General features: G+C 40.1%; 1 protein-coding gene across 1 annotated transcript in view; it reads left to right on the top strand.

Annotated features, from left to right (window-relative positions):
* The window catches only part of Samd5 (sterile alpha motif domain containing 5), a 44,388-nt gene extending 18,819 nt beyond the window's left edge, over positions 1–25,569 (top strand). The window contains exon 2 of the mRNA XM_090337986.1: positions 23,567–25,569. Within this exon, the coding sequence (XP_090194112.1) occupies positions 23,567–23,629 (63 nt within the window). The 3' untranslated portion in view covers positions 23,630–25,569. The remainder of the gene's footprint in view (positions 1–23,566) is intronic.
* Positions 25,570–25,854: the final 285 nt, after the last annotated feature.

Below are 25,854 nucleotides of genomic sequence, written 5' to 3'. Positions count from 1 at the left end.
GTTGGCTGAACTCTACTGCAGGAGGAGCTCCAGGCAGGCCCTTGCTGCACTGAAAGTTACTATAGCAACAACAAAACCCAGCGCAACTTTAGACTCAGACCACCTTTGTGATGTGCAGCAGGGGAAATTTGCCCATTTCAGAATGGAATATGGTTTATCTCAGGCTCGGCTGGCTTTTTTTTTTCCTTTTTAATGCAGTGTTTTTCATTGAATATAAAAAATGACAAGATATTACAAGAGAAAGAGAAAAAATAGACTTACCAACATAAAAAGCAAACAACTGGAGCTAGACCCAGACAGAAGTAGGATGTTGAGTAATCGACATAAATTTACAAATGTGTACTTTTGTAAAAGAAAAAAAAAACATGCTGATATAAAAGGTTAGCAGTAAAAAATGAGCTTCAGGGATGTATAAGAAATCTATACTTGCCTTGAAGTTTTTCTATAAATGTAAATAAATTCTAAAATAAGACATTAATAAAATTATGTTAAGAATTTATTTGTCAGTACTAGGGCTTGAACTCAGACTTCAAGTGCTAGGTCTTGTCCCTTAGGTTTTTTCTCAAGGCTTGGTGCTCTATGTCTTGAGCCACATCATTCTTTGTCATCTCATCCTCCTGAGTAGCAAGGATTATAGATGTGAACCACTGTACCTTGCTTTGTTGCTGTTATTGGTAGGGGTAGTGGTCTGTTTTTTCATTTTGGTGAGCATGGATCTAGGTACTACATACAAAGTACCTAACAAGCACTGACGAATCCATCTGTGATGATGTCGATGTTACTTTCCTTTCTATAAATAATGGGATCTGGCTTGCTAGATCCCCATGTGCTGTTGATACTCTGAATAAAGAACTTAGGAGTAGTGGCTGTTTACTTCATAATCACTGATGTTCATGATACTGAGTCTCATTTCTGCATTTATCCAGTTGGTTTTCCACTGAGTACTGTCCCTGCACTCGACATTGTTAGGGAGAAGTACCTTGAAGGTTCAGACTTTGCTGGTTGGTTATTATGTGATCCAAACCAATTAGAGGCATCTGTCAGTGTGCTAGAGAGAAAGCTTTGCCACCCTTCTGAAGGGGAACACTGTTTACTGCCCTGGCCTTTGAATGTGCCTGATAGATTCCCCCTCTTGTGTACAATTGCTCTTTTGAGAGTAATTTTGTCTACCACAAAGGTAGACAAGCTGAGAACTCCAGCTTGTCTTCTGATAATCTAGATGAATAGTTTTATGGAGGCCACAAAACATCCATCTCTAAACCAATCTTAAATTCCAAGAAGCAAGGGTAATCAGGTGCAGATTGTCTTCTAACATACTGTGGAGTACACACCAGGCTGCCATTTGACACTTGGTTTGTGTCAGCTACACAACATCCGCTTCACATGGCCTTCTAGAAATGAGCAGAGTGGACAGAGCTCAAACATGAGCTAGGTTCGTTGCAGCCCAGCTACATTGCAGAATTTACTTGCAGAACAAATATGAAAGCTCTACGAGTCCAGATCATTAGGCTTAGATTTATGGTTTTCATATTTATGTTTTTTAAACTGTGCATTGCATATTGTTATTTTATTAATATTATTAAAAATAATTTACTATTGCTGATTACACTCAACACATACTTATTAAACATTGGATATATGTAAACACTGATAAGACATGGAGGAACTAAAGGATGACTAAGGTTTTTTTTTTTTTTGCCAGTCCTGGGCTTGGGCTCAGGGCTTGAGCACTGTCCTTGGATTTTCTCAAGGCTAGCACTCTACCACTTGAGCCTCAGCACCACTTCCAGCATTTTGCTATGTATGTGGTACCGAGGAATCGAACCCGGGTCTTCATGCATGCTAGGCAAGCATTCTACCACTAGGCCAAACTCCGGCCCTGGGTGACTAAGGTTTAATTATGGTCTAAGGGAATTTATAATCAGGAGGAACACTTCCACACAGATATGCACATACACAGATTCATCTGTATATAAATAGATGTTGAATATGTTTCCTTTGTCAACATTTCAGCATGACACAAATGCCAAGAACAAATATAAACAGAATTCCTGGGTCCTCCCAGAAGATGGACTATTCGTTTCGTTTAGGGTCTGAGGAGGAAACAGGATAAAATAAATGAGAGGAGGGCATACTACAGCATGGACTGGACACTGGAAGCTAAGGGTGAGTCTGGGGGTTTCAGAAGGATCATGAAGGTTTCATGAACATTTAAAAGTTCAGCACCTTGCTATGAATGTTGCTTGAATGAGTGAATGTGTGAAACAGCTCGTTTTTGTCAGCTTTCGGTTGTTGTGACAACATACTTGAGTTTAAGCACCTGAAAAACAGGGAAGATTTGCTTTGAGTCATGCATTTAGAAGCTGTAGTCTTGTGGTTACTTTCCTGAGTACACTGGGCTTGTGAGGAAGCTGGGCTTCATGGCAGGCAGTGTGGAGTAGAGCCAAGTGCCTCACATCTTGGTGGCAAGGCAGCAAAAGAGGGAGGGGCCAAAATCTATTCAAGGACACGCCCCCAGCAACCTAACTTCCTCCCTGGAAGATTTCTACCTCCTCCTAAAAGCTCCCTCAAGTGACCACCAAGCCTTCTTTAACCTGTGAGATTATGGAGAACACATCAGATCGGAACCTCTGGATCATTATTTTATCAAAATATGGATCATTATTTTATCAAAATATTGATGAGTTAGGAATTTACTCCCTGGACTAGAAAATCAGGCATATTTATTTAGCCTGAAGAGTTACCCCAACCAATTTATTTTCTAAAACAGAGGCTTCATTTGTTGTTAAGACATTTAATAGCATTAACATTTCTAGATAACTCCCGAGGAAGTTTTGCAGATCTGTACAAAGGAGATACAGCATGCAGAAAAGGCTGATTCCTTTCCTTTTCTTTGGACTTTCTTCACTCTTGATTTCCTACATCTTACCAGAGAGTAAAGTAGTCAAGTTACTATTTGCACTTTTCAAAGCACTGATTTTTACTAGTTCTATGCACTTTAACTTTAGAACATTTGAAACATTTAAAATGTAGATGAATTGTGCATTTATGAATCCTTTGTAATATATGGTTTTAAAAATGTTACCTTTAGGTACTTATTTTATGGTTATAACTATTTGTGTCAGGGCTGATATTTATGTTTTGAAAGAATAAAAGTAGCGGAAAATGGTTTTCTGGAGTTAGAAATGGTTTGAAAACAAGAATAACAGGAAGGTAAAACAGGCCCCATCCAGGGTCTGTTATTATTATGAGTGGGAAGGAGTGGGGTGATGAATGGTCAAAATACTTCATGTATATGTGTGAAAATGGAGCAATGAGATTGGTTTGGGAAGAGGAGTGGGGCGGAGGGGGAGTGATGGAGGTCGTGAACTTGTCAAGGTCTATAGGTGTGCACAAATGGACATGTGAGAATGGAACCTCCTTGTACAACTAACTTAGGCTGATAAAAATGTGGAGAAAGGGCTTGGGAATGTGGCTTAGTGGAATAGTGCTTGCCTGGCATGCATGAAGCCTTAGGTTTTATTCCTCAGCACCATATAAAGAAACAAACGAAAACAAACTCATTTGGAAGTGGTTTGTGGCTTAAGTGGTAGAGTGCTAGCGTTAAGCTGAAATACTCAGGGATAGCATTCAGATCCAGAGCACAAGCCCCATGACCAATAACAATAACAAAAAATGTGGAGAAAGAGGAAGAAATGACTTGAAAAGACATTTAAACTTATATGCAATTTAAAACTGTAGATTAGCGGTATTAGAAAGTAGAATTAAACAAACACAAAATACATACAGTATAGCATCTTTAGCAGTTTTTTTCTTACCATGATCTTTTTTTTCTTTAAAATATTATTATTCTTTGCTGTGTGTGAAGATGATTTTTTGATATTAGATTCTGCTTAAACAAAACAAAACAAAACAAGACAGAACAGTCAACCCAAACATTCTTGCAGAATAGGAAGTATTTGTTCTTGGGTTGCAATTTCTGTTCTGCATAAGCAACCTTAAGATTTTAACTGAGTAGAGATGACGGAGGCAGAAATGACATGCATATGGAGGGAGGGAGGATTTGAGGTACACAATAGCTCACCATGCTGCATGTGTGTTCTCAGGTGTGTGTGGACAGGTGTGCATGCTGTGTGCACACAAGTGCATGCACATCTTCCTGGGATTTTCCTTGGAGGAACAAGATCCTCGCCAGGCCCTCGGGAGGCAGGTGCAGAGGCTTTTTCTTGTGATGGGCATGTCAGTTCTCATTTCCTCTCAGCTGAGAAATACGAGGCAAAGCAGCTCGTAGTGGCTTCTGGGATCAGCCAGCTCCTGGCCTTCTGGAAATCTGAAATCCTGCCCAACCCTTGCGTCCCTAAGTACAGTTGGCTGTGGTTTTACTTTTTGTCTTGTGGTTCTCTTTGAGGTTTGTGTAATTAATTTAATAAGCAGAAAATAAAATGGTAAGAGCCAACCTTGCGACAGAGGAACTCGTGTGAATGCTAAAAAGGTGGAAAGGAAGCAGGGTGCAGCCTGGTGTGGCTTGGGGTGGAGTTGTGCCACTGGTTCACAACTGTAGAGGAGAATCACTGTCTGGTTCTGTGCCTTGGGTGCTTTGTGTCATCAGCCTTCTATTCAATTTCTATTTGACATCTTAATCTGTTGTTCCGAGAAGTATAAAATCACACCACACAGATCCAAGTTAATCCATGTTAACCTCTCAACTTGACCTACTTTCATTTGGAATTGGCCTTGTTCAGAATTGTAAACTACTGTCCTGCCTGTAGTCCATTAAGCAGTGTTCTGTTTATAAAACATACGCTTCCTCCTCCCACCATTGTAGATCCTTTCTGGCTCCAGAAGTTTGTATAACAAAACCAGAATATATATTACATTGTCTTAGGGAATTTATACTTTTTAGGATTTAAAAATAGCAGCTTTTCCTCCCTACCTTCTCCCATATTTAGAGGTAAAAGACCTTCGGCTCAAAATTATTCAATTAAGTTTCATAAGAGTACTTTAATCCTGTTTGTGTGAATAAAAACCTGTCTACCTATATAATTACACTAAAGTCATAATGATCAGTTATGATTCTGTAAGTTGTAGAACTCAATCTAGCTAAGCCTTAAGAGACCATGTTTGAGCAAAGCACGAGTGGCTCATGCCTGTAATGTTTTCTTTCTACTTAGAAGACTAAGATCTGAAGATCACCATTCAACACCAGCCTGAACAGAGACAACTGTAAGACTCTTGTCTCCAACTAGCCAGCACAAAGCTGGAACCAGAGGTGTGCATGATTCAAGTGGTAGCACACCTGCATTGACTAAAATGCCAAGACAGAGTGTGATACCTTGAATTGAAGCCCCAATACTGGCACACACACAGAAACACACACATAGACCATACCTAAAACTATATTTACTTGTGACTCTTAGAATAATTACCAGAGTAATTAAAATAATTGCTGCTTTTAGTGTTCTTTTCCCCAGCCTGGGAAGGTAGGCCCATGTCTTCATCATCTCTACTGAGCCCATCCCACTGGTAGGCAGCCCACGTGTGGGACATGCTCAAAAAATGTCCCTTTATTATCACTGCGCTCCGCAATGTCAATGTCCAACATTCATCACAGAACAGCACCTTCTGACTTTCGAACTTCACAGAGGCAGAGTTGAGGCAGGCCTTGGGCACGGAAGGGGCCGGGCAGTCAGCCAGGGCAGAGCTGACATTGGGGCCCAAGGCATATCCACAATTCTGGGACATGACATTAAAAACATCTAAGAACAGGATTATAAAATTAGATTTAAAAAAAGAAGAAGAAAGCCCAAGAAAGAGGTCATGAAGCTATAACTTCACAGTGGCCCAGCCTTGGATTAAAAAGGAACATTTATAAAATCAAGTAAGGGACGACAAAAGTGGACAATAGGATGTAAGAAGAGGGTTACCCTGAGTGTGGCATGACAAGGAGCCATGTATTAGAGAAACAGGACCATAGCATGTCTGTCTGTCTGCCTGTCTTTCTGGCTTATGTCTCATGCAGTTTGGGGGGCTGGGCAGGTCTGAAGCCTTCAGGTAGAGCTGGCAGCTGGAGATCCAAGGAACAATTGATACTGAAATTTTGAGTCAGGAGTCAGTCTGGAAGTAGAATTCTTCCCTTTCCAGGGACATCCCAAAGGCCTTCTGCTGATTGTATGACATCTAGCCAATTATGCAGAATAATCATGTGGCTCAAAAATGCTGGGTTATATAATAGTCACCTCTAAAACATTGTTTACAAGATCATCTGGATCGATGTGTGACAAAATCCTGGGCACATCAGCCAAGTGAAATAGACATAAAAATGAACCATTATACCACAGACCATGAGAAGGGCTGGGAAGGGGTGGGGAAAGGCCATCATCTCTCACCACAGTGTGGAGATTGAGAAGGATTTCAGATCCCTGCTCTGATGTTAACTGGTTTAGGGATTGGCCTGAGGGAGGTGAAAGCCCATTTATCCTTCCAGAGGCATACATGGACAATGGAGAGACATTCCACATCGTAAGGGTTTTTATTATTATCATTATTACAGTTTGAATTTTTTCTTGTAGAACCCATCTGACAGAAGTTTCTTATCTAAAGAAATGTTTGGGGAGTAAAGCAAGGCCTCGCTTCCCAGGGGAAGCTGAGCATCACAGAAGTATGGTTAGAAACCACCAGTCAGTGTCTTTCTCACCCTGCTGTCCCAATGAACCAGTGCCTGACCCAAGATCACAGAATGTCAAGATTAGAAGCCAGCTTCCTCCTCACTGCCAAGATCAGTGCACTGTGGTACAAAGCCTGTAGTTTTGCCCTTGCTTGCCTTGGTTTATCTACACATCCCCTTCCCCGTCCCATTATCTGGAAATATTTTTATAGCTTGAAATGAGAGCTTCTCAGTAGGTAAGACCCAACTGCAGAATTGTGGAATGAGTTGAACCTTTGTGGAAAGGAGAAAATTACTTCATTTTGCATGGAATTGCTTACTATTGAAATCTCTATTGTTCATGTTAGTTTTTGTGCATTTGAGTGATTTGGAGCTAAATTGGGTAGAACTACTGAAGTGCACTAAAATTTAGTTACAAATGACACGAGGAAGGACATGTAATTCTGAAATTAGGCAAGTAGTTATTCAGGGACAACACTCTTTAGACTGAGATTGAGTTTGTAGTGAACTCATGGTTGATTCTAATGAAGAAATTTATGAAATCCTAAGTGCTTAAGAGTTAAAAGACATTTTAAAATGTCAAAGGTGAGCAATCTGATTGATTATCAAGTGCACTAAGAATTGAGAATAGGCTGAAGTGTTCTGGGCATTGAGAATATAATTTTGGGCTCTGTTGGTCTGGGTGTTGGGAGATCAAGTGTGGGGACGTTCGAAAATGTTGAAGTCATTGCAGATATGAAGCCTGGGAATGGAATGCTGGATGAAGAGCAAGATTTCTTAAAGTTAATTGGAAAGGTATGTTTGAAATGAAGATACTCAAAAGCAACTAGGGCCTTTCAAATGCTGATACAATTTGAATGGAAAATTTAGAGTGCATCTAATATATCTAAGACTTTCTGTGGCATCCCAACATTATTATAATAAAAGTCTGAGTTTTATAAGACGGGAACCTTCATTTTAATGACAATATATAGGGTTTTGTTTTTTTTTTGCCAGTCCTGGAGCTTGAACTCTGGGCCTGGGCACTGTCCTTGAGCTTTCTCAAGGCTAGTGTTCTACCAGTTGAGCCACAGTACCAGTTTCAGCTTTTTTTTCCTTTTTTTTTTTTGGGTAGTCATGGGGCTTGAACTCTGTGTCTGGGCGCTGTCCCTGAGCTCTTCAACTCAAGGCTACTGCCCTACCCTGAGCCACAGCCCCACTTCTCATTTTCTAGTGATTAATTTGAGATAAGAGTCTCAGGGACTTTAGTGCCTGGGCTGGCTTTGAACTTTGATCCTCAGATTTCAGCCTCCTGAGTAGCTAGGATTACAGGCGTGAGCCACCGTACCCCACTCCACTTTCAACTTTTATTGTGTATGTGGTAGCAAGGAATTGAACCCAGGGCTTAGTTCATGCTAGGCAAGCATACTACCACTAAGCCATATTCCTGGTCTGATAGTTCTGTTTTTAAGGAGAAATTATACTGCATGATCAAGCTGTCTGATATAAGTAGTAATGTGTTTACCTGAATTTGTGTGAATTCCAGTATTTCTGGACTATTTATTTGACACTCTAAAAAACATTCAGGCTCAATACTGTTAATTGGGAAATCAGAAAGTCCTAATACATGCCAACATGGCACATCATGACACTTTCATAAAATGCAAATATTAAAAAGACGGTTATAAGGTTACCTTTGGGCTATTTGTGTAAGATATATGTAACGAAATGTATTTTGTGTTTAGATTGAGTATTCATTTCTTCTATGCAAATATTCTCAGATTGGAAATCTGAACATTTGTATGTTGATTTTTTTAAAAAAGGGATACTCAACTTAAATATCAGATTTTCCTACACAAAGCAGAAAGTCTGTGTACTTACATTTATATAAAATCCCATGTCTGGCAAAATGACTCGAACCACAATAGTCAAAGATATTTCTCGAAGGAGTGTTACCAAAGTTTTTTTTTTTTTTTTTTTTTTTTTAAAGAGGCTGCTATTAAGTTCCTTGCCATTTAACATACAAAGTTACGTTCCAAAGTTATGGTTAGTGTATGGCTATCCATGCAAACGGCTTGATGGTTCATCCTGTGCTCAAATCTTGCGGACATAACTAAGAGAGATGCTACTATGTCTTTGTTGCCCTTGTGTAGATTTTGTGTCATGGGTTTGCCATTTTTAATAAGGAGATTAACACTGATGTATCCGTGTCTCTTGCTGCTAGCTGTGACGACTGAGGTGGGTTTGGTAAGGACTTCTATTTAATGTTTTTATTCTACCATTTTGCGTATTATTATTTCAGTTCAAAAGGTAAAGGGGAATAAAAAATGGTCTACCAACTTTGGCTTCAGATCTGACTCCTTCAATTTGACAGTGTAAAACCTTTGTACTTTTTGTTGTACTGACCAAGGGCTTTCAAACTCAATTCTGCAGAACTGAAATTCTTGGGCAACAAAATCATTCTGAACAGTAGTAGAAAATTTATGGATTTCAATTAGAGTTTGTAGTGTATCATAATTCCAGTTTTATATTCCATGCAGTTCAGTGTTTTCGATTTTTAATGGGGCCAGTGCAGTAATAATAAAAATGATTCAAAATGCACCCAGTAATTACAGAGATTTGCTGTTGCCTTTGCATTAAAAATGATGATGATTTATGCTCAGTGAAATTGCGGTCTGTGGCTCTATTTAGGGTATTCCTGCTATTAAGCTGCTTATTAGTTATGGTCAGTGATTTAAAGCTTAAGAGCTACATTAGAGGGCTGTAAAATTATTTATTCCTTAATAGATAATAGTAAATTTGAAACAGACGTTAGGTTAATTATAATCATGTACTTTAAAGAATATGTATTACTAGCCTTTTGTGTCTTCTTAGGTCTTTTGAAATTCATTTCAAATAAATGGAAAAAATGGGGTAGTTGGGTAGACCACCTTCAATCTCTTGGTGTATAAAGTTTTCTGGACATCCGTGAAAATAATTTTAGCTTCTTATTGTCTTTCCCCATGTTTGGCACATGGTAGTCTTCATGGGAACTTCTTGGTTCTCAAGCTGATATTCTCCAAATTCCTCTGGAAAGATCAGTCAGGCCCTTCTTCTGACTGGAGGTGGGTTCAGGTGGCTTCAGTGAGGGATGAGTGTACTTTAATCTAGCATTGCTAGATGAAGTTTATCCTTCATTATTTGTATTAATCAGGCACAAATGTACATGTGTATGAATAAATGTGTGCTTATATGTATACCTATATGTATGTAAATTAGAATTCATGTGCATCTTGTTGGAGTTTTTGTTTTTTGTTTTTTGTTTTTGTTGAGGGACTTGAACTCTGAGCCTGGGCACTGTCCCTGAGCTCTTCAGCTTAAGGCTACCACCCTACCCTTTGAGCTGCAGTACCACAAAGATTTTCTGGTGATTAATTGGAGATAAAAATCTCATGGGCTTTTTAGTGCCTGGGCTGGCTTTGAACATTGATTCTCAGATCTCAGCCTCCTGAGTAACTAGGATTATAGGCCTGAGCCACCCCGCCTGCTTCTTGTTGGAGTTTTATGTGAGAAAGCATGCAGAATAATCTCAGGACATGTCAGAAGAGGAATTTATAGATACCACGGTTACATATTCACATTCACATGCAATGTCTAGGTATTATACTAAATCAAGAAAATGCTGAAAGAGTGTTTACAAAGCTGTTGAAAATATGTGTGTAGTATCAGAATAGGTTAGATTGTGATTTAACTTAAACTGAATTCTCTTCAACCCTCAACTGAAAACCCTAACGTAACAAATACTTGTTTCTGACTGGACAAATTTGTATGTTGAGATGGTTAGGGCTTTCTTTCATTCAGTGATTCAGGTCTTTGAGCTTCCTCCTTGTTTCAGTACTCACCTCTTCATGGACATTGGCTTAGGATGCTTAAAAAAAAACCTACAGCCTAGAATTGACTATGTATGCCTTCCTACATCCCATTGACCAGGACTCCATGAAAGAGTCTGCTTTATTGGTAAAGGAGTCTGGGAACCAGTGCCTTCCTTGGTGCTAAGGAAAAGAGAATTCAGATGATAATGGATGGATACACAGTATTTCTGCCTGCTGCAGTTTGTCATTGTTTCTAACTGACTACATATAATCTTATGAATTCACAGTCAACAAAATATTATTAACACGTGACATCTTTTAAATAATTTAGTGATTTTTCTGCTATTTTCTGCCCTACATTCAAATACACAGAATAAAATTAGTTGGTAGGACCTAGATTCTTATCCTAGTGGTTATTTATCCTAGTCATTCTGCCTCTTAAGAGTCATTGGTTGCCTAGACAAAATAAGACTCCACCCAGTGATCAGGTGATGTTTCCCATTAGTCTGTCCCACGTTGGGCCCAGCTTTGCTGTCACCAACCTCCTCTCTTGGTCCCCAGTGAATTCCCTTCCTTTCCTTTCATGAGAATTAATGGTGCACATTTGGAAGGTGGGAAAGAGTCATTATTTAGCTGTTTAACAGAACATTGCTGTTGATAAATCCAGTTACATGTTGTATTAGTTTTCTATTGCTACCTAATTAATTACCACAAACTTAGTGGCTAAAAATAATGCCCATTTATCATCTCATAGTTCTATAGGTCAGAATTCTGTTCAGGCTGCAAGCTTGACTGGGTTCTCTGTTCAGTGGTCTTACACTTCCAAATGCAAGGTGTCATGAAGCTTGAGCTCTTACTTAAAGCTTCTGAGGGAACATATACCTTCAGACTTATTTAACTTTTTTGGTAGCATCTAGTTCCAGGCAGCTGTTGGTGTGAGGGTTCTGAGTTTTCCTGGCTGTTAGCCATGGCTTAGTCTATAAGCCTAATGACTGGCATCTTCTCTTTCCTCGTTGCTCCCGTTACGTTTAGACAAATAATGGTAGGTTGAGTTTTCTTTCTTGACCTTTACATCTCTTCTTGTTTTCTAGTCAGAGGTACTATAACCACATGGAAGTGACATTTCCTCATGAAATCAAGGGACCCACCCAGTCCCTGTGGGCAGGGGAGAGAACACAAGGGCAAGAACTCTACAGGGGTCATTCTGAGAATTCTGTCCATTGCATGTTTCTGCCTGCAGTACATTAGCAAGGAAAGTTTTGTTTACAGGAACCTGGCATTTGCCCAGATACAGATTAGAAGAGTTAGATGTGAAGTGTGAGCCGAGACTTGATATATAGAAAATACTCCAGAACTAACTTTACTTAGGTAATTGGCATACAAAATCCTTTATGTGCTTGGCTAAAATTAAGAACATTCAGTTGCAGGTGAATAATAAGTACAATAAAAAACAGCGATGGCCAATTTAGAGAGATTTAGTGGGAACCACAGTATCTTCACAGAGTAATGATGCTTTGTGGAAGTTGGTGTTTTATTAAAATAAAACCAGGTTGTAATTTTACCTAAAAGGTTTAATGATTTTCCTACATGTTGCCCCCTCAGAGACATTATCATTTGAAAATTGGTCTACTCATTATCCCTCCCTCTCTACCATACTCTACTCCCTGACCGTTTTTGTATAGTGTGACAGAATTTGTTTATTCTGTGCATCTGAGTTGAAATCTAGAATGCCACTCACTTCCTTTGTGATTTCTGGGTACTGAGACTATCTCAGTACTATAAAATGAATGGGTTTGCAATATAGAAATTAGGTGATTCCCAGTAATCCTTTCTCCAAGGTATCTCCTTTGCCTTACTTTTATTTTCTTATTGGACAAAAGTATCTACCAGGAATGATCTGCTTTGATTGACTTAATTTATCTAAATATGGCACAGCCATGTGGGCAAAGAAAATGTGATTCGATGAACCTATTTGCACAGGGTTCTCAGAGTGAATTAATTATTCCTCCCACCCTTGGCTTTCTGCCCATGAAATGAAGGCGTAGGGCGATGGTATAATAGTATCACTGGCTGAGCAGTGACCTTTCTTCACTGCCCCTCCCAGCAGCAGTAGTCTGTGTCCCTGCTGTTTGCACTGTGACATACTTTGGACAATGAAAGATAAGCAAGATAGGTATTTTCTAAGGATAAGCTGTATAAAACTGTGCCTAGATCACCCTTTAAACCTTTTCCCCCTAATCTCAATGACTAGACTCTGCCAGCCCTGCACCTAGAATATCCAGCATGGCACAGAACTGTGGTTGACTGCTGTGCACATGTAACCCAAATGAGAAATCAGCTGGTCATTTGTTACCACAGCATAGTAGGCCCATCCTGGACTGATGGAAATGTATGGCTTGATGGTGTATGTGCCACTTTGGGAATCTTGGCTTGAAGCTTTATTTTAGCCACTGTTGAGCTAACGGTTCAGCACAGGTTTCACCTAGGTTCCATCTGACAGCTCATTGAGTTAGTCTTCTGCTTCCTGCTTTAAGTCTCAATGGCTTTACTCGCTTTGGCATGGACTCCTGTAGGAGTCAACAAAGCACTCCCTGTATAAAAACAGGAAGTGCAAGGAATTGTGTTCCTAGGAGACAAACTTTGACAAGTAGGTATGATGGGGGCTGACAGAGAAAATGTTTTCATCCTTGCTCCCTTCCACCCACAGTTCTGAGATTCGTTTCCAAAGGTCTTGGGAAAATACTGAATAATTGAGCAACACATGCAATAGCCAGCTCTGTGCTGCATCCCCAGTCCTTGTATTATGTCAGCTTTTGCTCCTTCCTTTCCCTCTCCCCTACTCTCAGGAAGAGAAAGACACTACCTATGCAATAGCCTTTGTTTTGCACTGTGTGCATGAGAGGAGCATGACTCATCCTGAGTCATGGAATTGACTTTAGGTGAACCAGGCTAAACATTTTCTACTACCAAAGTGAATTGTGTCAGTAATTCCACTGTCTAAAGGACTTTGCAGCACGTTAAGAGTATATCATAGAGGGCCTGGAGTTTGGTCTAGTGGTAGAGTGCTTGCCCAGCATGCGTGAAGACCGGGGTTCCATTCCACTGTATCACATCCATAGAAAAAAGCCAGAAGTGGTGCCGTGGCTCAAGTGGTAGATTGCTAGCCTTGAGAAAGCCTAAGGACAGTGCCCAGGCCCTGAGTTTAAGCTCCAGGACTGGCAAAAAAAGAGTATATCAAGAGTAAACACTTTGATACCCACACTGGAAGTCACTGTTAGATTTGCTAGCCCACAAATGAGTCATCCCCTTACCTCTGGCACATAGATCTGCTCCCATCATCCCATCATTAGCTCATCCATCCATTCTCTGTTCATCCCGATGTCGTAACATCGAGCTTTTAGTTGGGAGGATTCCATGTTTGTGGAACTCAGGTATTGGGTTAAATAGGTCAGTGGTAGGCAAATATTTAAACACTGAAAGCACAAAAGTTGGGAAGTTTTCGAAGAGCTGCCATCCCACAATACCTTCCTATCTCTTTGCTCCAACTGGCCAGTCAACAGAGTGCCCATATTCTAACAAGCAGTGCTCCAGTTTAGAGACTGAGATGACCCAAATCCCCGTAGTTTTTCAGCTCTGCACCATTTTACCTAGGAAATAAAAACATAATAATAATCCCAGCATGAAAGACAGAATTTTAAAATGATCTAGCCAACTGCTTTATTTCTTAGATCAGGAAACAAGTCTGTACAGGTCAAGAAAAGCAATCTGCTGGCTAGGGTGGGGGAAAGGAATTGAGGGGGATATAATTTGGACTGTTAAGAAGATACTGTTCTTTTTGACGTAATTAAATTCTTGATTGTGATGCTCTTAAATGAACCATGAAATTCTAAACACTTACAATGCAAGTGTGATTTTTAACTAAGGTGTTTTTTCCCCACCCACCCCCCCGTCCCTCAATCTGAATGTTAAGGTGGCAGATGCATAACTAATCTTAGCTGAAGCTATATTAGGAAACCTGCAAGGTGTCTTTATTTAACTTGCATGAACTGTGAATATAATGTAGTGTTAAGTAGTATGATTTTGCACATTAGGTCTGAAAATAAAAACAACTTCTTTAATGTGAAAGGTTATTTTAAATTTAGTCTCATAGGGAGATGAGAAACACAGAGGCAAAGCATTGAAGAATCTGATCTTAAATGTGATTTTAGGAGATGTGTGGTGTGTGTGTGTGTGTGTGTGTGTGTGTGTTTGTGTGTCATGTGTGGTGTATCTGATGGACAAAAACCATTGTTTAGAAAATCCTTCTTATTCTAAGATCCTTTTCTTGCTTAAATCTTCTGAAAAATAGCCAGCCGAGTGAGCTGTGGTTTTGCTCAGGGATGTTTCTATGGACAGAAATTTGTTTTCTGGTTTCCTCTCTGGAATTATGGTTCCTGTGGAAACGACATGGGATTATCTGTGTTGTCTGCTTAATGTCTCTGCTGTTCTGGGTCAGATTCCTGAAGGAGTGAACAATGAAATATTTCAAAGTCTAACTGTGAAAGATGGGGTGGAGAAGAAAACCAGCTCTTCTGAGTAAAGACATAAAAAAGATTAGCCTTTATTTAGCTTCTTGAAATACTGCTGTGAGACCTTCTTGCCATGACCACTAACTAGTGCAAGCATGTAGAGACCAATTATGTTAGATTTGATGTCCATTTTCTGAAACTTGGCTTTTTAATCATCACAAAATACATACTGGAACATCTGTCATAGTCCAGTTTTAGCTTCTGACAATGTCTTTCTCTCGGGAAAGTGCTCCTGACTCAGGAATACTGACCCCTAAGGAATTAGTATGAGTCCTAGAACCTGTTTGGAGATCAGCTGTTTTCAGCACATCTCTCCATAAATAATGTGTTACATATCTATGTATTTATAGTTCTTAAATTCCTGGTCACTTATTTACATTTTAAAAATTATCTTCCAGTAGATTAATGTCTCCCTTTCCACATTCTCACTCATGCCTCTTCTACCCATCCCTTCCCTTATTTTTTTTAAAATTTTGTAGTGTGTACATTGAATTCTTGACTGCATCGTCACCACTTTCTCTTCATTTTTCTACTCCTCTCCCCTTCGTCCTTCCCCACCCTTTACTAGTATTCATTTTTCAGTGCTTATTTTTTTCCCTGCAGAATGACACTATTGGAGTTCTTCCTTGAACCCACCATATTTCAGTTTATATATTTGTAACCACTTTCATACCACCCAGTGTGCTTACTTACAGATGTATAGGCTAATTCTCCCTTCCACATATGAGGGAAATCATGCAGCCTTTATCTCTCTGGACCTGACTTACTTCACTTACTATAATTTTTTCCAAGTCTTTCCGTTTCTTTACAGATGGTACAATATCATTCTTTCTAATGGATGAGTACATCTTTGTGTATATCTACCACAGTTTCTTAGTCCAATCATCCACTGAGGGGCATGTGGGGTATTTTTATACCTTGGCTGTTGATGAGTAGTGTTGCAGTGAACTTGACTGTGCTGGAGACTTTGCTGTATCTTGGTCTGTGATCTTTAATTTTTCTGTCAAAAGACAATGGCTCATACTTGTAATCCTGCCTATTCAGGAAGCTGAGATGTGAGCATCCTGAGTCTAAGCCAGCCCAGGCAGGCAGAATCCACAAGACTCTTATCTCTGATTAATCACCAAATAAAAAGACAGAAGATAAGGTGTTGGTTGGTGGTAAAGTGCTAGCCTTGGGTTGAAAAAGTGGGAAGCCCTGAGTTCAAGCCCAGTACTGGTACACACACACACATACATGCTCACACACATACACTTCTGCATGCATGCATAAAGCAATAGGAAATAAATATATAGTAAGGTTATGCCATCTTTGGGTTCTTGTGTATGTATGGGCAAGCATACATATGGATGGGGTAGAGAAAAGAGTGCATTTTAAAACAATTAAGATCTTTTATGCTTCAACAAGCCGAGAGCTATTACTCTATATAGGAGTTATGTTCTGTAGGGTATGCTTCACAATGCTAAATAAAAATTTAAAGTTACAAAAATGACTAAATAGTGCTTAAAGCGTACATATTCATGATTTATTTGAATAACATTTGTGGAAGACTAACTTAATAATACTGCTGAACATCCATTATGCTTTTGTTCTGATGTTACCCAAGCATCTGCACCTCCTTAGGGGCTGGCTCACACCTCCTGTGAGCAAGCCAGGATGAATAATTCCTTGTCTTGGTGTAAGGCAGGTGCTAGGGAAAAACAGCCAGTTAGATAGGCTTAACCTCTAACCAAAGTTCCAGATACTAGCTCATTGAATCCCCTGACACGTGCGCCCCATGGTTGAGGGACTGGAACAGAGAGTGGTCAGGTTGAATGGCCGAGCCTGAAAGGCAGGGATGAGATTTGAATCCAGACTCTGAGCTGATGTCAAGTCTTTGGCTGCTCCTTGAGGGCACTTCACAGCTGTCTTGGCAGGATGGGTGAGACCAAGAGCTTAGGAATACCCAGAGGCCGCCCGATCTGAAGTCATGCACCCATGTGTCCTCTCACCCCTCCCCCATTGCGTGTCTCTCAGTCTCTTAATCTCTGTCTCTGTTCCACACATTGCTCGCAGACCTTTTCCCGAAGTGTGTGTGTCCAGTTCAGGCCCCCAGTACCGGGTAGGACTTAGACTTGTTTACAGATTTTGCTGTTTTCATGAGCTCCTTCACACTTCCCTGAGGCTCACTGGGTGAGGATCAACCACCCAAGGGTTCCTGCTGCCCTTTTGAATCCCTCATCTTGATGTCCCAGGGGAGCTCTGGAAGGAAAATGTCACTTTTTACCTTGCCCCAATCAAGGTAGCATGCGAAGCCCAGTGCAGGTCTTAGACCAGCCTTCTTCCTTCCCTCTGGCTGCCACTGTGCATGCAAATCACCCTTCCTGAGAATTGCTAAGCAGGATTATGACAGTTGCTTCGCTTCCCTGCCCATTCCAATTTGGAAGCTGAAGTCAGGGCCCAGTGGAGGACCAGGCTTCAGTATTTGGGGCTGAGACTTGATGCCAGGAAGCCACCAGCTATTTTTGCTGGGTTCATGGGCTGTGCTTAGCATTTCCCGAATCAATTCAGTGGCTCTTGCTATTGTCAAAGCAGGCAGGCCAAGTCCTTGAGAGAAGTGTGATTTTATTGGGAAAATAGTATTTATTTTCATAAAAGTGTGATTTATGTTCGTGTATGATGCCTGAACGAATGCTTTTATTTATTTAGGTACTGGGGTTTGAACTCGGGGTCTCAAGCATACTAGGCCAGGTATTCTTACCATTGCCAGGATGACTTTACTAAGCAGAGGTGAGACCAAGGCAGAGAGAGAGGAAGGGCCACCAGATATGTTTTCAAGAGCTGCACTAAGGACCAGACATGCTCGGTGTGCACTCTTCAGCATTTTCTGAGCATTCATAGGACTCCCTTGTCTTCTTCACATTTTGGTTGCTATTTAGAGCTCCAGGAGCATAATACAGAGACAGCCTGGAAGCACCCATTACTCTGGCTTCCGGCTTTCCCATCTGAACTTGCTTCTGTGTAGCAGCCAGATACAATTCCTGTCCCAGCTGTCAAGGGGGTGGAGGGGTGGGAATTTGGGACATGGCCCTACCCTCACTGCAGCTTCTGCAGACATCCACCACCGAGTGCCTACTCTCCCTTCATTCCTCCTCACCAAAGGTGTCCATATCTTTGCTCACTTGGTCTTCTTTCCTTGTGTTTGGATGAGGAATGAGCTCTGTCCCCTCTGAGACTAATTCTTCCCATAATCATTAATCTTGACCCCAGTAGTAATACTACAGCCCCTAATTATGCTACTGTACTTTTGCATTTAGTTTCCCTCTATGGAATACTTCCTTCTCTGATCTATTTTTAAAATCACTATACCCTTCAACTCTATCTCACCTCCTTAGATGGCCTTTTACACTTCTGCACAAGAGACCTAGCCCTGGCTTCTGCTTGTGACTACCTGTTCATTATTATGGAATTAATAAAAGCATACTACAAAATGCCCAGCAGTTAACTTCCTGATCCTTTTACCCAGAGGAGGGAGATAAGATGGATAGGACAGTGACTCTAGGCCATAAGGAGGGCCTGGTGACAGAAGGGACACTCCCCTGGATGTCTGGCTGCCACTAACAAAGCATGATCCTGCAGGTTGTCCTGAGTGGTGAATTAGCTTATTCAGAAGAGTTACTGGTAGGGACAGCAAAACAGCTGTTAAGAAACTAGGGTATTTATATGATTATTCAGTTGGAAAAATTATAAAATCAGTTCATGCCCCAAGGATAGCATAAACAAAGATGCTTTTGTTTTCTAACCTTAATTTTTCCTGAGAAATTTCTGCATAATAAGTGGGCAGGAAAATTTCCAAGCAGCCTCCTTGGTATAGTTTACATTTGCTGAAAAGCTGTGGAGAACTACTGAGTGAAGATTAGAACTTCTGGGTCCAAAGGAAGCAGCGTGAAACAGTGTTTTAGAAACTGCTTCATTTGTTCCCGAAACAGAACACTAAATCAGCGCCTACTAAAGACATACCATAATAAAGATGGATCAGAGGGTTAATGAGGACAGTTTATAATTGGATGATAATTAACAAAAGAAAGTATTTATGTATGATTATCTACATCATTTTGGAGTGGTCCAAACAGTTTTCTAGTCAGTAGGACTCTAAGGAATCTGTCTTGTAAGATTCTTCTCTTGTAAAAAAAAAAATGACACACTAGTATACCTTGGTATGCTAGCTATTTGTATAATATCACTTTGGGTCTTCCCTCCTGGGGGGATCTGGGGACCAGCCTTGGCCTCCCTTATGGCAGAGGTCTGAGAAGATAGCCATACAGGTCTTTCATGGACCAGAAAGAAGAGCATTAAGATATATGGGCTTTCCTGGGCACCAGTGACTCACACCTGTTATCCTACCTACTCAAGAGGCTGAGGTCTGAGGATCTTAATATGAAGATAGTCTGGAAAGTCCATGAGACTCTTATCTCCAAGTAATGGTCAAGAAGTCTGAAGTGGAGGTATGGCTCAAGTAATAGAGAACCACCCTTGAGCAAAAAAGCTAAAGGATAGCATTCAGTACCTGAGTTCAAACCCCGCTACTGACCACATACACTCATACCCATGCATACACATGATACATGGGCTTAGTCAATGTGAACTGGTCACTTTTATGTATCATTGGAAAAGAAAAATATTTTTTTTGCAAGAAACTAATGCAAAAATTAATGGAAGATAGATAGTTTAGGCAATTGATGAAAATACTGGACAAACGTCAAGTATGCAGTCTGTCTTAAGAGGGAGAAGAAAGTATGAAATGTGACTGCCCTGGGACCGGTTTGCTATTGAAATAAGACTGTATTTTGGCTTCCTTAGCAGGGGGACTGAAGGAAGGCTTTGCCTTGATTGGCCATGTATTGCAGTCAGTGTGGCATGGATGAATGCTGGAAAGCTTAGGCGTGTGACATGAGGTGACAAATCCTTGTCATCAGCTACCCAGAGGGTGGGTTTCATGTCCTTCCTATATTCTGGGAGGAGACAAGACAATGTTTTTGTCTTCATCTTTAATTATTTTGTTTCTGGGAGATAGTTGTACTCCAAAGAGGCTGAAAATTACCATTAATGAATGGCACAGACCAGTTGTACTGTTTTCTATTCAAGCATTAAAATATGGAGAATTTCCATCTGTTGGCTTTACCATAGTAACACACAGAGAAATATCTTCTCAATGGGGAAGACTGTATGTAACTCCAACTGCCTTTAATTAGGGGGAATAATCACAGGCTCAAAAGAGTAACAGGCTTGAAGTCAGTTAAAAATTAGAGTAATCGTCTGGGGAAATACTAATCCGATAAATCTTAATTTGTAACCACAGAGTAATAACTTCTCTTCATTGAGTAACTTTTCTTCTCACCCCCACACTCCATTTATCAGATCAGAATTTGAATATTAAAAATAGTTGTGACAAGCTGGGTACTAGTGGCTCACCCCTGTAACAGCTATTCAGTAGGCTGAGATTTGAAGATTGTGGTTCATTCTGGACAGGAACATCCATAAGATTCTTATCTCTAATTAACCACCAAAAAAAGAGTCAGAAGTGGTAGAGTGTAAGGTAGCCTTGAGCAGAAAAGATCAGAGACAGCAACCCAGGTTTGGTGCTTGTGTACCAGACACAGACACACACAGACACAGACACAGACACAGACACACACACAGAGGTGATAAAAGAGAAATTAAAATCTCAGCACACAAGAGTCCCCTCCTTGCCACTCTGTAAAAATTCAGGACAAACAAAACTAAGAATTAGGTTTGGGTAGCCTGATGTAAGAACTATGATAGACATGGTCTCAATTTTAGCTGGAGAGGAACAGACCACATGGATATAAACCTTTAAGCAGTTTTTGGCGCTGGTGCGTCGTGCCTGTAATTCTAGTAACTCAAGAGGCCGAGATCTGAGGATCACAGCGGGAAGGAAAGTGGGAAGACTTTCCTGACAAGGTAAGTCTTTCCGACTCTTCATCTCTCACAAAAAGCCCGAAGTGGACATGTGGTTCCAGTAGTAGATTGTCGGCTTTGAGTGAAGAAACTAACGGGGACAGTGCCAGGCACTAAATTCAAGACTCAGTGCCATCACAAAGCAAGCAAATGAAAACTAGTTATCTTTCAATCTGTAGTATATGCAGTTGACTTTATTAATGTTCTCTCATTGATTTACGTCCTACAGCAGTCAAAACCAAACAACTTCACTTTCTTTTATTGCACCAGTACCCCTTTTCAGTGGGACTCTCTCTTATACCCTTTGGCCCTAAACTTTGTCAAGATAGGTTGAACATGTGTTTTTCATTGATTATAACTGGAGGTAATTTTAATGGAGGCATTGAACTTGAATGCAGGTTTTAGGGTTACTTTTTTCATATATTTTTTATTGTAATTAATAGAAGGGTTACATGATATTTGCCAGATAGATGGTGCATTGATTCCCATACATTGATACCCTTTCACATGTCTTGGTCCCCATTTCCCTCCCCCCTACCCCCACCCCTCATCTTGTTTTCCCCCGTTCCCTATCCAATTTCAAATAACCAAATACAAATATAGCCGATATATCAGGTAACAAAGTGAGGTACTGTAACAATATGAGATAACCAAGGGACATTAGGGTTACTTTTAAATATATTAATTACCAGTAAGACATTTTCTTAGTGTTATAGCCAAACACACGTACACAAGGAAGCCAGAAAATAGCTTGCTTCTTTGGAGAAAGGCATGGCTGAACGTGTGTGGTAATACTTTCTACCCATTCAGCAGTGACTGCCTAAGAATATCTTCCAGTCTAATGAGCAGTGACACAGCAGTTAATGTGGAGCCATCAGCAGGTAGCTATTTGAACAGGGGGGAAAGGGGCTATGTGGTACAACTAATTGTACCTTAGAGAACTATGCAGAATTACTGTTCTTTACAATGCAATATCATTTTTTCTTTTTATCTTATTTATTAAAACTTCCATGGCTAAAACTGGGGTAAGCCAAGAGAGGTGTGGGAGAGGGAGAGAGAGGCAGACTAGAAAAATAAACAAACAAACAAGGTTGGGTGTGTGAGGTGGCTTTGTTATTTGGTAGTAGGGAACAGGGGTGAGCCTGGAAGTGTGGGGAGGGTCACAGTTTGAGGCCAGTATCCACAGAAAAAGAAACTTGTGAAACTCCATCTCAAGATGGTGGTCTGCTTCTGTCATCCCACCTACTGAGAAAGCACCATACCTGGGTACAGTAGTGTCATCCATCATCCCCAGAGACAAGAAGAAGCACAAATAAGGATATCAAAGCCCAGGCCAGGCCCCGTATCAAGCAAGACCCTCGCTTAAAATAATAATAAGGATAATGGTGAATTTAAAGAAAAGAAAAAGTAATAATGAAAATAATTCATCAATACACAAAAGGGACTGGTGTTGTGGCTCCAGTGAGAACGGGCCTTCCTAGCAAGCCGTGAGTTCAATTATCCATACTCTAAGAAAAAAAAGGCAAAGTTTGATACAGTTTTTCAAATTAAAAGGACAGCAGCCTCTATATCAACACCAGCAGCATCTGGCATGTGGGCAGCACAGGACTCCCGGGAAACTTCTTGACATCAGTACCCTTCTCTTTCTCCCTGTTATCTCTCCTGCACTTCTTCTCCTCTGTCCACCCAGGACCGGTGAAAGGATCCTCAGCACACTGCAGAGCCGATGAGCAGAAAACTGTAATCTGTCCTTGTCTTTGGGGACCAGTGGGGCCATTGTGATGAGGAAGGGAACAACTGTCCATTCCCACCAGAGCTTGGAGATAATTAGGTTGAATATAAACCTGAAAGCCTTGTTGCTGATGATCATAGAACAAATGCAAGCTACGATGATTCCTGCTTTGTCAGATATCTCTATGAATCTGTACCCAGCTCGTGCTTTTGGAATGCCTATCCGAAATAGGTTATTTATGCAAACAAGTGAGAATGATTAAAGATGATTGGGAATCTTTAATTTTATTTTGGAAGATGCATTTGGAAGTAGCACTTATAGATCTAAGTTGCACAGAAGAGTATTTCTTTGAGTGGGAGATAAGTTACCACTAGAATGTCTCCCAGGACTGTTATTAATTTGTTAGTGTGTAGTGTTGAGTGGTATGATTTAGCCATGAAAACTATTATAAGGTGGTCTTTTATTCCATCCTTTTTTGCTTCCCTTTTCTTATAGGGAGCATAAAAAGAAAAAAATTAGACTATTTCAAATGAAATACTGGCTTGAGAAAAATAAAATGCACTATTTATTAACTTGAAAGAAAAAAAACCTTATACACAAAAAGACCCAACACAATGAAACAAAAACCTCCAGACAGACTCCTAAAGCAGTTTTTTTTTTCTTTCTACAAGTCTACATAATAACCAGGAAGGGGTGAGCGTGACTTGAGAACAGGACAGTGAATACATGTTGGACTAGGAGAAATTAAAAAAAAAAAACAAACAAAACCAGGCAAAGAAGAATGTGAATAACCTGGATATGTTCAAATCCACAGGTCCCTATGGCTGGCATCCTAGCCTACTTAATGAATTGGCTGAAGGCATCACAGAACCGCTAGCTATCATTTTTGAGACCTGGTGGAGGACTGATGAGATGCTGACGACTGGAAAAGGGCATATTTAGAATCTTCTTCCAAAAAAGGGAACTTGGATGGTGACCCTGGATATTCTCATCAGCTTAACTCTTTGTGTGGAAAAATTCTGGAATGATGAATTTAGCAAAATCTGTAAACTGGCTTATAATACCAATATAGAGGAAAAACAACACCAACAACACCAACAACAAACCCTTCACAGATGAAGTATTGAGCTCACTTTTCAAAGTACACGTCTTATATGTAACCTGCATTTATTTCTTCCTTCTTCTGTGACTTCTTGATAAAAATAGATGGTGCTAAGAAATTCTGTAATTGCTCATTTTATGTTTGATTCATAAGCTTATGACAAAACTATTAGTCATATCATTTCCTTGTTAGCTTTATCCCTTTATCTTGAGAACAGTAGCTTTCTTCACTTTATAAAGATTTCATTAAGTTATGATTGGTCACACACTTCTATATTTTTTAAAATGGTTTGGTGAAGGAATTCTTATTTTAGGAGCATCTGTAGAGTTATTTTATATAATGCATGATGATACAACTGATACCTTCTCTTAGTGACAACATGAAGATGTCTTCTTTTCTTTAAATTGGATCCAGTTGAGGGAGAGTGGAAGGCGATACGAATGTCATGCTCTGACTTGTGTCTAGCAAGTACTAGGCATCTGGTCGCAGTGTTTTCTTTGCTAGGTGACAGCCAGGCTCAGCTCCTCTCGAGCTGTAAGCTTCCATCAATGGCTTCCAACTATAGGTCTGGAGGTGGGCAGAGGGCAGCGACAGAGGCACAAGGACCCCTATCTACCTCCAGCCAGGGGAGTAGACTGAGGAAAGAAGGAGGTGAATCTAGAGCTTTTCCCTTTGGGTATGGGGAGTTTTAGTTTCTGCTTAGAAAATACAAGCATGTCAATAGGATAGGAACCAAGTTGAAAGCAGGCCATGGAAGAAGATGCATACTTACAGCTGACTCTTGGGGTGGGTGGGTTTTAGAGCCCCTAATCTTCCTTCCACCTCTTAGAAGGTTATACTATTAAATGAGCTTAGTCAGGGACATGACAGGAAGCTTAGAGGAAATGAGATTCTCATTAATCTTCTTTTGACTAGAAATAGATAAGCAATGAAAAGGAATTAGGCATCCAAGGGCATATTTCTTTTTTTCTCTTTCTCTCTTCTGTTTTCTTTTTTCTGCATATATATCCCTTTATACACTCTTTATACACATTTTTTATAGCCTCCCTCCCCCCTTCCTTCCTCCCTTTTTTCCCTCTCTCCTTCCCTTCTTCCCATCATTCAATATTGGGATTTCAATATGCTAGACAGGTGCTCTACACTTTGAGTCAGACCTCCAGCCCTGTTCACTTTAGCTATTTTTTCAGATAAAATCTTGTTCTTTCTGTCTTAGACCGTGAGTTCTGCCTCCATCTCCTGAGGTGTTGAGATTACAGGGGTGTACCACCTTACCTTTGTTGAGATAGGATCTCAACAATGCCAAAAATGGGGCTAGCCTTGAATTGTGATCCTCTGGAGCTCTGCTATAAGAACATGTTTTTAGCACAACATTGTTTTGAAAATCTAAGATTTAAATAGTTTAGTTAAATGAAAGGAACTCTAGGATATGGAAACAAGAGCTTTATCTTGTTTGATTGTTGTTCTTAATGTACTATGTTATTTCTCTTCTCTTTTTTTGCCCTTTAGTAAACCTCATGTGGTTGCTGTATCTGACTTTGTTACCTGGCATATTGTATACACATTTATTTGTTTATTTGAAATAGGAAAGGGAAGGGGGCTGGGGGAGTGAAATGAGACAAAAACATGAGAAAGGGTATCAATGTGTGAGAAGTAATGCACCCATTACCTGGTGAATGTAACTGTAACCCTTTATACATTATCCCAACAATAAAACTTGAAATAAATAGTTTAGCTACTTTAAAGTAGGCACTAAGTAAATTCTGTCTTATTCTTAAATACTGCAATTAAGTTCTAGTACATGTATCAATCACCCTTTACACTATACATAGCTTCAGTTTGTAGTGATTATATTTTAGTCAACCATTCATCATTTTTCCCAGTGAAGTAGTGTTTGAAATTTCCAAGTTAGATTCTTTTGTAAGGGTGAGGGGGCGTCTGTATAGATTATGGATACAATTTATTATGATAATAAGCGGTTTCTTGTTTGAGACCTCATTTCC

The sequence above is a fragment of the Megascapheus bottae genome, chromosome 8, assembly GCF_031878675.1.
Source record: "Megascapheus bottae isolate mThoBot1 chromosome 8, mThoBot2.hap1, whole genome shotgun sequence".
NCBI lineage: Eukaryota > Metazoa > Chordata > Mammalia > Rodentia > Geomyidae > Megascapheus > Megascapheus bottae.
Note: the sequence above shows the minus strand (reverse complement) of the source record. Positions and strands in the feature narration are given on the sequence as shown.